At 43.0% G+C, this 12,053-nt stretch overlaps 1 protein-coding gene across 1 annotated transcript in view; it reads right to left on the bottom strand.

The window, feature by feature from the left end:
* Positions 1–205: 205 nt before the first annotated feature.
* Positions 206–12,053, bottom strand: part of KLF7 (KLF transcription factor 7) — a 59,569-nt gene continuing 47,721 nt past the window's right edge. Inside the window, exons 3-4 of the mRNA XM_083865800.1 lie at positions 8,354–8,477; positions 206–2,070 (exon numbers count right to left, since the gene is read on the bottom strand). Of these exons, the coding sequence (XP_083721926.1) occupies positions 2,019–2,070; positions 8,354–8,477 (176 nt within the window). The 3' untranslated portion in view covers positions 206–2,018. The remainder of the gene's footprint in view (positions 2,071–8,353; positions 8,478–12,053) is intronic.

The raw sequence follows: 12,053 nt of genomic DNA, 5'->3' as shown, positions 1-12,053 counted from the left end.
TGCTGAGAATTCAAGTGCCAAGGATCCCGGTGACAGCTCTTAAAAACATCTATTGAGTTTCTTGTTTGCTCTTTTTTCCCCTTAGAGTAAAATTTTACCTCCCAAAGCATAAATTAAGGGAAATATTTAACAGTCAATGAGTCAAAACAGTCAAAGAAGGGCAGTTGGCTAATACATTATAAAAGAGCAGCAATCATTTGTGGACCACGCGCTATTTTGTTTCATTTCTAGACACATCTTGTAGGGATGGTCCAAGAATATACAAAATATACAACCTAATGACCACCTGCCTGCTTGCATAGGCCATTTTTATGGTCCTAAATGCAGTCTTTGGAGTCAGGGCCAGTGCCAAATAGGTTCAAATACAAGTTATGGCAATACATTTTTTAGGTTTTTTTTTTTTCCTTTTGTAATGAAGACTTTAATCCACTTTGAGCCAAAGAAATCAAATTATCAATATGACGGAAGGGTGAGCATGAGACCTCCACTTCTCCTTGATGATTCACACCGTAGGCCAAAATGGACCTCTAGGTTAGTAATACTTTAGACCAATCATTTGGAAATGCCTCACTGCTGTATATAAAATCCCTTCCTTCATCGCTCACATAGTTACATTTTTTCATATAGGAATGGGCTACAGCATCAACTTGATGAACAGAAAAGCAGGACTGATAATTTCTTTAATGGGGTAATGCTGAATGAAGCCATTGTACTTGGAAGAGGTTCTTGATTTCCTACTCAGAGACTGGAGTAGGATTTTTGGCTTGGGTTTTTTTTTGTGTGTGTAAGATGCTCAACAAACAGATTTAAATTAAAACGTCTGCAGGCGCTCTTTACAGAAAAAAAGGCTAATGTTTTAAATTGGTTAATAGAAGAACTGCAAGAAAAAGCAACATAATTCACCACTAAATCACCGTGGGTTGTGGCTAATATGCTCACATGATGTGGGAGGAATCCTGTAGTCATGCCTGTGTGGCCAGTCCCAGACTGATATCCAGGTGAAGACAAGGAGTTCTGAAGATCACTTGTTTGTGGAGAAAAGAGAAAAAAGGTTTAAGCTTCCAAACAAGCTTTTAAAGTTTTTTGTTCAAAAGATAAACAAGAAGTCCTAGCTATGGCAATAAGGTGAGGCTTATAGAGAGATATTAGGTGCTGTATCTCAGGGGTTTATCCCTTGGCTACTTAGCCATCATGGGCAGCAGCTTCCAGAGTCCCTAGTGCATATGTTGTGCAATAGCCAAAAAAAAAAAAAAATTAAAATAAAAACAACCAACAAAAATATAATCCTCTGTGAAGTCTACATAAACTCAGGCCAAAAAGAGGATGTTTGTGTCATAAGTGTCACTCCACAGTCTACTGCCATTAAGGCCACTGGTATTGACTTAAAAGGATCTCAATAGCTCAGTTCTAGGAAGAAGAACCAAAACCAAGACAGGTAAAAGTGTCTGTGAGAAGTCTGATGCACTAAACATTAGGAATTCTCAGAGAAAGAACAAAAAAACCAAGAGGTTAATTTTGGCTACCAAACTGGGATTTGGTTTTCTAGGTCATTGTTGTTCCCCCATCTATTTAAAAAGAAAGTTAGTGCTACAAATATGCAACTTCAAGACATATTCTTCTACTGAGTTGCACTGAGAAGCAAGTTAGATAAGCCCCTCCTACTGCCGTCCACCTGCAGGGAAGCCTCTTCTGTTTTCTTTGATTTCCATTGGCAAAAACAGGAAACAAATCCAAGAGTGATGAAGTACTGTAAGTAACTGTTCTTTTTCACTGACTTCACCTCTATACCATTTCCTCGCCTGCATCTTCTCCCATCCAGCTGGGGCAAGGCATAAAAGAGCCAATGTAGGTATTGAAGTGTAACTGGGTGCATGACACTGTGAGCATGTGGTCCCTGTACAGAGGATTACACGGGATCAAGTTCTCTTCTCCTGTAAAGGTAGCACGTTGTAACTTGAGTTCCACTTTCATCTCACAACACTTAGCCCAGATGACATCCACGCCAAGCTGACTGATATTCAGATGTGTCTCTTCATGTGGAGGGCGAGGTGATCCGACCTGGAAAAACACCTGCAACATAAAGCAAGCAGGAAATGAAATAAGTATAGGATTTTGGAAAACAGAGTTTCTGCTCTTTCCTTGTTATGTACAGCAGAAAAACGCAAATCCCAGTTTAGAGACATTCCTTGGGTTATCTATGGATCGCCACCAAAGCCTGTATGATTGACCTCTGTGACCACAGACAGGCAACTACCCTGGCTCTTCAGCGGCTAAAGAGATGACTTTATCCTTTCCCTGTTCCTCTCCCTCTCGCTTCTTTCATTGAGTCAGATATCAGGGAAGAGTGCTCATCTATGCACTGTACTAAAAAACCAAATATTTAGTATGCGAGTGTTTGCGTATTAAAAAAATAAATAAATCAGTTTTATTCAAGTGCTCGGCAACACCATTTTTAAAAATACCAGCTTTCCCAAGTGCCCACTCCTTGCAAAAAGTACCAAAGAATGATGCTAGTTTTGAAAGCTGAAATCTCATTTCTAACTCCAAACTGGAAGGAAAACTGGCTCAGAGTTTGGAGGCTGACAATCCATCAAGCTTCATATCTCTCTCCCTTCCTCTCAGCTGGGAATCTGGGTGGTAATATGTGGACTCTGATGAATATTATCTCCCTGAAGGATGTTGACAGAAGACATTATGCCTGTTTTGTAAGAGTGACAATTGAAAGACAGAGAAGGCAAGGAAGCTGTAAATCACACAGGTGTGGTAAAACCAAGGGGAAAATAAAAAAGAAAGGACTTGAGCTTTTAACTTCTGTTCTTCATCCACAAAGACTTTTCCATCTCATAAGAAAACATGTTTTGTCATTCTGAACATGTAGCTGGATCCTGATGAGATGGACTCCATACCCATTAGATATTCAAAGTACCAATCCATTACACCCAGCATCACAGTGTCATTTAAGTTACGTATGGCACTGGAAAGCAAACCATAGGAGAAGCAGGCAGTGGTTCTGGCTGCCTACCCCACAGCCCTGAAATGGAGCCTGTCACAGGGGCAGGACTCAGACACACACAGAAGTTAAACTTCTACTAGAAACTTCAGCTGAGCATTTAAAACCAGGAGGTTTTCAAGTTCCCTGCAAATTCTGGCTTACCTTCTTTCCACCTTAAGCTACAAGACACTGGCTTATTTATTTTAAAAACATATACTACAGATATCACACCAACCCCCACATAACTGTGGCTTTTGAGTAAACTGGTTCTGTAGGCTCCAAGAACACTGGGAAAAGCTACTTAAATAACTGATTTGCCTGGCATGTCTTTTCGGTGCTCCACAGAACTAGAGTATAAAGCAGCCACCAATAATGGTCTGAAGAATATCCAAATTGTGAGATTGTGAGAATCAAGATAGCTTATATACAGGCACCGAGTGTATTTTTTAAAAAGGAGTAGTTGAGTGTTTTGTAGTTTTCAGAAAGAAGAAGTAGAAAAAAAAACTGAATGACCCCCCAAAAAAGCCAATACTGATAGATAAAAAAAGAACAGTCAATCTAAAAGGATAAGCACACTAAGCAGAGAAAGGCTGAGAAAGAGAGCTACAAAAATGAAGCTATTTAAAATAGTCTGGAGACCTTTACTGTCCTGCTGAAGTATTTCACTGCACGTGTAATTGATCTGCATCTACACACAGAGATGAGTGATCAAGAGGTACATTTTTAAGACAAAGAAACCTTGAAACAAGACAACTTCCACAAGAAAAGTCATTTACTCATCTTCTGTGAATGAGCAATGAGCATAGCTCTTCTCAAGTCATCTCTTCTCTGCTTGCAGGGCTTACAAGGGAGTTAATACCTTCAGTATTAAAGACTTCAAAATAGGACGGAGGAATCATTCCTCCAAAGTCCTACATGAGCCACAGCAAGACAGACATGAATCTGACAATGGGCACTGGGCTTTCAACAGAGCAGGCTCTGCACAGCTAGAATTTTCTAGCCCTAGAGTGACAAAATACACCCTCGGACCAACGTCTCTCTGATCAGTCTTAAACTGAGAAAGCTGCATGCTCTGGCTACATGGGCTGCCAAAACAAAACAACAGCTTGAGTGGCTGCCAAAAAGACATGCACCAGCTGGCACTTCAGTCTAGGACTAGTCATAAGACCCCCACCCAAGCACAGCTTTTCCTCTCCAATTGTCTCTTTTATAGATGCGATCCAGGAAAGTGTATGCTGAGTCACACCATAGCCAGATCTGTTAAAATTGTAGATTCAGTACATTGTTTCACATCAATTACTACCATATTAGCATCTATAATATTTTTATAGGTAATAAAATGGTGCCATATTTGCTAGTTTATAGCTAATAAAACAGTACAATATTAATTCTTCACATTCTCCCACTGACTAATTTGGTTACTTCTATCTCTTGGTAAGATTGATGGATGTGGATATTTATTTTCAACTGTAAAAAAGTCTGTACAAAATTTTTGCAGCTAAATTACACTGTCAAAAAGCCTATTGATTACTGGACTTTTTTTTTTTTCTGGGACTAGAGGCAGCAGTGGAAGAGGCTCCACAGGATAAGCTGTCAAAGGAAACTACTCTCTTCAAAAATCAAGGAACAGGGGCTTGCTGGTCTCTAGTCCTGCCCATGAAATGAGACTTTGCTCTGCACCTCTGGCTCTACAACTTTCAGTTCTAGACCAGCTCTGCACATCACACATGGGCCCATCACAGCCTTCTCTGTCATCCTTCCCCCAGTCTAGCTCTTCCTAGAAAGAACAGTTTATGCTAGAATAAGACACTCTAATTATAAAAGTCATACAGGGATGTGTGATGCACGAATTCCCTGCTCCCAAACATGATTCCTCCCTTTCTCTTTTTGCTGTATCTCCTTAGCAACACAATACTGCTTGGCACTGAAGCCTCTGAAGGAGAAAAAGGGAAGGTAAGTACAATGAGAAAAAATATATTGCTCAGCCATCTTTTCTACTGTGGATTTTCCATTGTGGGATGTGTTCATTCCAGCTAAGTGCACTCTTAGCTTGCTATCACCAAGAAAACCATGTGCACATGTGCACACAGGCAGAGAGGAATATGCATCCCAACAGTCTAGCACGAAGCTGCTGTCTCCTAAACACCTATTTATGTAGAATCAGTAAGTGCCACTACCCTGTCAAACTCTTCCCCTTGAAGTGCGGAGGGCTTGCACTGCGTGAGGAACAACCCCAGCCTGCTCTTCTGAAGAGCAAAATTCCTGGGGAATGCTAATAACCAGCATAACCCTGGCATCTGGAAGGCACTAAGGACTTTCCTGGGGTGCTTTCCACAGCACTTTAGCCGATTCTCCTTTCTCTCCTGCTGCCACGAAGCCACACACCATTTGCACTGCATACAATGTTACTCAAACAAGTGGTAGTTTGCCAGCTCCGACTAACAATGTGATCTCTGGGCTGCATGGTGTTGGCATAGGGCTGGGACAGCGGGAGAAGAGAATCTCCTTATCTCTTTTGTTACAAAATTGACTTGTACACAGAGGACATTAATACTCCTTTGACATTGGTCAGAAGGTGAGACACAAGCACATCTAAAAACAGTCTTGGAAGGGAGCTGCAGCCAGACTGTGTGAACAACATCCCCCTCTGCTATCTGAATCACCCCTTCCATGCTCTGTTTGCCAAGGTACAGCCTTCAGCTCTGAACAACAGGCATAGGCTTTGTACTACATCAGTGTTGTTAAAACAGCTCCAATCAGCTCCTTAAAACCTAACAAGCCGGCATGTCTGTGAGAGTGGCCACAGCTTCTGTCAATAATGGCGAGTGCAATAAAGGGTAGCAGTTCAAATACAGAGAAATTGTTCTCCAGCAGGAACCCTGGCTCAGGAAGGCACATCTTTAAACGTCTGCCTAAGTGGCTAAAGGCAGTTTTAGGCTCATGTTTCAGTGCTTGCTTGAGATGACCTCTGCAATAGGTGATAGCAAAGAGGCCTGAGAATGAAAAAAGAATGAGAAAAGTGGTATGGCAGAGAGGGGCAAAAGAACTGGCATTGTCACTCTAAAAGCTTGCAACAATATAACTGGGGGAATAAGGACAAATCTGCCTCCTATCACCACACACAGATAGTATGGGCACAGAGTTTAACTGTGCACAGTCCTCAGCACTCTGAATTTTATTAATAATGTTTTTCCTCCATTTACAGATTCAGCAGAAGAGCAGAAAATGCATTAGATGATTACAGGATGTCTTGACTGCAGTGACTGAGTTTGCTGCCAAAGAGAAAAGCTCGGTAGAATGGGATAATACATAGAGGGAGAATAACGAACACTTAACAAAGGGCTGAAAAAGACCAAGGAGTTGAAAATACTGGCTCTATTTCTTTAGATCTCTGCTAAAAATATTGTTTGTCCTGACATAGGAACCCTGGGGCTGTGTGTATATGTGTGTGTGTGTATGTGTGTGTGTGTTTGTGGGGCCACTCTGAGGAATGAAAAGAGAAAGGCAATGCCTTACATTTAAAACAGAGAACATAATTGTTCTCGTTCACAGAAGTGCTTAAACAAAAGCAAAACTGCAGAGGTCCCTACTTGGCTTATCCTGTCCCTCGTTCTGAGCAAACAAAAGATGATCCAGGGATAAAACAAAAGATAATCCAAGAGGAAGCCCTCCGTGGGGGAAGGGGGACGGGAAGAGGGGAGACAAGGGCAGAAGAGCACTTAAGGAGATGAAGCTCTTGGAAAGGCAGGATGTGAAAATGATCAAATTTCCTTCCCATAAAAGGATGGTGTCCCTTCTTTATGTCCCACACATCCTCTCTCCACGCATATTTTCTGTTGGTCTGGTGTACCCAGAGGCTTCCTAGAGGCTTTATTGTATTACAAAACGTTTCCTTATCACAGTCGAGAACCTTAGTGCTGCATTAAAAAGATGGGTAATTTTCTTAAGCCTCTTTTAAAAATATATATAAATAGGATTAGCTGGATAACATGTTCAGATGCAAGCACATTATTTGATTACTCAATAGTGGATCCAGGTTTCACCCAGGGCACTGCCAATCTTCAACTGGGGGGGTGAGTGGGGGAGAAGTGCTCATTGTTCGATCCTGTCAGTGCTGTCAAGAGTCATTACAGGGGTAATTGTTTTTGCTCCACCCTGATTTCTTATCAGTTGGGATTGGGGATGTGGGGAAGGGTGTTCTTTTGGTTTTGTTTCTAAATTGAAAGAACCCAGCTTTCAAAAACTCTCAGCACCAAGCAAGCATGACCAGGTTTTTCAGAGATCGGTATTTACTGAAGCAGCTAAAGCAGCGAGGACGGTACAAACGAATGGCGGTGAGCGGCCGTAGGGGCGGCTCTCCGGGAGCTGTGGGTGCTCGGCTCACGCCTCATCTCTGAGCGCCCAGAGCACCGCTGCCTGACAGGCTCCCAGCAACTCGGCCCTGCGCGCCTCTCAGGATTTGAAATCTGGACCCTCACGGAATGAAGGTGCAGTGTATTACCCACTTCAAACAGATGTCAACAGTGAGATGTAAAACTGTAGGGAAAAATTCATTAATTAACAGGAATGTGCAGAGATCACTGATCTTACACAAAACAATCCCATGAACCTGAACGGTAAAACATGTCTAAATCACACTTGGGCTTTTGAAAATGATGCCCTTTGCTCTCGTTTCTTTAGGAGCCCTGGACTCAGTGCTAAGAGAAGACAATGATCATGCAGAAATTAAATGCTTTTTCCCTAGAGGTTTCCTATAGATTTGGCCCACTTTGTGGCACAACAGCCACACACTCCCCATTCCTCCTGCCATACACCAATGTTTTTTGTGAGGCCCACGCTGCCAAAATACAGGTAGCCAGCAGTGGTGCTTGGGGTTGTCCTTGAAGCAGAGCAAATAGAGGCAGCTCTGCCTTTGTGAGCACAGCAGGCTTACACAGGATCAGGAGACAGAAAGTTGGGGAGATGCTTTGTGGAGAGGTCCATCACTGAAATGGTCTAAGGCCCTCTGGATGGTCTTCTCTGCTTTAAGAATATTAACAAGAACTGCCCTATGAACTGGATCCTGTGCCCGCAACAGACACCAGCAGCAGGGTTCAGTCAGACCTACACCTGGTCCTGCATTTTGTTCTGTGCTGTGGGATGGAAACAGCTTAGACTGCTTAGGATGAATTCCCCATCTGCCAGCCTGCCTAGCCACTGAGGACCAAGCAGAGGGTCCCTCCATGGTATAGGGATCCAGGCAGTGGGACAGCAGGGGCCTCTCTGCTGGGAGCCAGGTCTCTTGTCTCTGGGAGCTGGCTGCTCCATGCCAGTCACAAAAGTCCACAGGTTTCTTGAACACCATGTTAGGAGCTGCATTACCTGTCACAATGGTTGCATTTAAAGGGTTTTGCACCCGTGTGCTTTCTGTAATGCCTCGTGAGCTCGTCGCTCCGTGCAAAACGCCACTCGCACCCTTCCCACGAGCACTTGTAAGGCTTCTCACCTGCAGAGGGGAGGAGAGAACAGTCAGCGTGGCAGCAGCATCACTGAGCACTCAACTTGAAAGCCCCGTGTCCTCCCACCCTGCCTCTAACCCATTCAAGTAGGTTAGCCCATCACACAATTCATGGTCAGTGTTGGATGCAAATAATTTAGGGCTTGTGATATATTGTACTGAGGATAGTTCCAGTCCAGATTTTACCACAGCTAAAATTCTCACACAACATTGTATCTTGTTTCTAACAGAACCGGCCAACTGGCATTTGAAGAAGCCCTAAGAATGTCCTCAAATGCCTAAGCAGCTGGATGGCTGATTTTCAAACAGTTTTTCAGCTCACTCTAACCTTACCAGATGTATTACTGCGGTATCTGAGTGACTGTACTAACACCTGAACACTGTTCAGGTGTGCACCACTCCTGAGTGACCACCACCATTGCATCGCACGCTTTACCCCGATTCTATTTACCCTTTGTGTGGCCAGCCTCATATCTGTTCCCCACAAGCCAAGCATTCATGCCTGCCGCCTCCAAGGACTACACCTTTTTTACTTCCTTCTGACAACAAAATCCTCTCCTAGGACCAAGAAATTATGTGTCAGGTCATTGAGTGAGAGAGGATGTATTTTTACTTATTTGAATGGGCTGGTCCTTCAGGCTTCTTATACTACACCTTCGTCAACTGTTTTTCTGCCTCAAAATATTAACACTACCACTGAAGGCAGTGAAATGGTGTAGTGGTAAGACAAGAGAGATTCTAGTCTGCTGGTAAGAGTTGGACTCAATGATTCTTGTGGGTCCCTTCCATCCTGGGATATTCTACAATTCTGTGTTAGTATCTAACTATCTTCTAATACGCATCAGCCTCTGCAGACCAAAGTCTTGCATGGTGTAACCTCTGTGGAGTCATTAGCACTTCCTGACGAAGAATCCCAAGCCATGACTCCCTTTTCCTTATTCAGTCCACATGCATTGGTATGCATTCAAATTGAACATCTCCCCCCAAAACAAATGCTCCAGTGCATCTCCTCCTATATAAACTCCATGTCACTGTTCCCCATGCAGTCAGTTGAGATAAAATTCAGACAAGAAATCACTTTCATTACTAAGCTTCTAAGTGAATTATTACTTATTTGTTCTTAAAATTGATAAGAAGGTAATCTTAAAAAACCCACCATGGGCCACACCAAGGCTGCAATCTGTAAGACGCCTCTAGGCCAGTCACACAAAACAATCACTTGACCACAGCAGACAATGCAGAGACACAGATTGTTATATTTAGTGTGTCTATTCAGCAAGAAGAAGAGAGATCTGGGTATGGGAGACCTATGTATATCATGCTGATGAAATGGAGAGGCAAAAAGAGCAAGAAAAGTGAAAAGGGAAAGAAAATTGCAGCAAAATACATGAAAAAATGCTATTCTCACGTTTGTGAGTTTCTTCAGACTTCTTGTTGTACAGGCAGCTCTGCTGCACAGTGGTCATCTGCCCCAGACAGAACAGCACAATGGGCTGAGACCTTAACTGAAGTTGTGCCATTTTACTGGCTTCTGAAAAGCTTCTTCGACTCAGTAGTTCAATTAAAGGATTCACTGGGATGAAGTTGTGAAGAGGGGGTAGCATTTGGCAAGACTACCCCAAAATATCCATTTATCCCACAGTCCCTGAATGAAGAAAGGCCAGCCCTGTTGCGAGTCACAGTCCTCCATGGGAAAATGCTAAATAGGATAATGGACTGAGCCAACGATAACAGTACCTCACTTAGAATGGGCCTGCTTGGTCATCTCTGCAGATTCACTTCTTGTTCCTTTATTCTTTGAACAGGATTTATTTAGGAAAATACGAAGTTAGAATCTTCTTTTTAGTGAGCAAGGTGCTGATGTCTTGTTTCTGGGTCAGTTACTCAACTGTACCTCAAACACTGTCACCAGTGCTGACCCCACACACTGGAGCTGCAGTTGCAGCAGTCTCCCCCCAGCCCTTTGCACCCTACCTGACAAACAGTATCTGCGCTCCTCAGAAAAAAAGGATTTCCCAGGCCTAGTCCTGTGCCTGTGATGGAGCACCAGTTTTGTCTGAACAGTTCATGCATTATTTTAAAAAGTTGTCAGTAAACAAGCCTTGATGATAATACAGTTCCTTGGTTCTCTGACGCTCTCTAGTGCCTACCTTAGAGTGGAGACAGCCAGGCAGAGAAAATGCCTTGCAGCAGTTTGCCACACACACTGCAAAGCAAATGCAGAAGATGACTGCTCAGCCAAATCTGGCAGGTACAGCCAGTCTGAAGGATACAGTCATCTACAGAGCAGAAGGGTGAAGGAAAAGCATCCCAAGCTTTCTGTGAAACTATATAGGCTACTAGGACTGAAGTGGAGTTTGGCTTGTTAAAATTTGTCAAGAGGTTTGCAAATATACAGTGCTATATATAGGTTACACAAGAGACACAAAAGCCAAGCACCATTACTGGTAAACCCACAGAATGACACATATCTCTGTTACTTGCTGCAGGGGCTCCTTGCACAGCCCTGAGCTGAGTTTTGTTTTTCCTTCATAACCCAAGCCCTGTTCAGCAAAATGTCAGACAGTACCTCTCAGTGCTCCAGACTGCATGCTGCCATACCATGCTCCCAGTGCACAAGGTAAATGCAAAGGAACATGGTGACCTTTAAAGCCATGTCAGATGGTTCCTTGACCCAGAGACCTCAAAGAGGTTAGATTTCCTGCCCTCCTGCAGCTACTCAAAAACACAGGAGGGAAGGAGGAGGGAGACCTGCCTGTCTCTGCCTGTGAAGACTATGTACAAACTGCTCCTTTAATGGCTGCTTTCACCTTACACGAAGAACAAATGGAAGTGTATCTTGCCAAGGTGCACATATGTAAAATGCATGGGAATGAAAAAGGGGGAGGATCCTCCTACCTCACTACTGGCAATAGCAGGGATAAAAAATGGGAAGGATCCTTTCTATGTGTTAGGCTGCTCTTCTCTTGTTCAGAGGATTAGTGAGACTAAAAAGATACATGATGAAATTTTCCTCTGCTGAAGGCAATGGCAAAACTCCTACTCACTTGTACAGGACCAGGATCTCCCTCTTTTTAAGAAATTAATTATAAGCTGCAAAATCCAATTAAAAGCAGGAACATCACGGAGTTGTGCCACACTGACTTTTTTTCTAATTTCTCAAATTAAAAATCACTCCCAGGAAGGAGGCTCTACTCCTTAAGTCACCTTTATTCAACACAAGGATCTGTGTAGTCCTTAAACAAATCCATAAATCCACATTTATATAAATGCACTCAATGGAGGAGCCAGTCATCATCTCAAAAGAAGCCAATACCTAGGAGCATGTTAAATACTCAGTTCTTTCAGTTCAGAACTTACTCCACACCATGGGGCTGGTTCAGATTCCACACATCCATAAATGCACCTGGGAAGCAGTGCAGATACATTCAAGCAGTGAATGATGCAATTTTCCTAGATGAGCACTTGTGTTAAAAAAAATGTGTTGTTTGTTTATGGAAAATCTGTAAGCAACATAGAATACTGGCTTTCAGCTGCTTCTACTTTTTCCCCTGGGAGTCAGAG

The sequence above is a fragment of the Zosterops lateralis genome (genome assembly GCF_965231275.1).
Source record: "Zosterops lateralis genome assembly, chromosome: 7".
In the NCBI taxonomy this organism is placed as follows: Eukaryota; Metazoa; Chordata; class Aves; order Passeriformes; family Zosteropidae; genus Zosterops; species Zosterops lateralis.
This window is presented reverse-complemented; position numbering and strand designations above follow the sequence as displayed.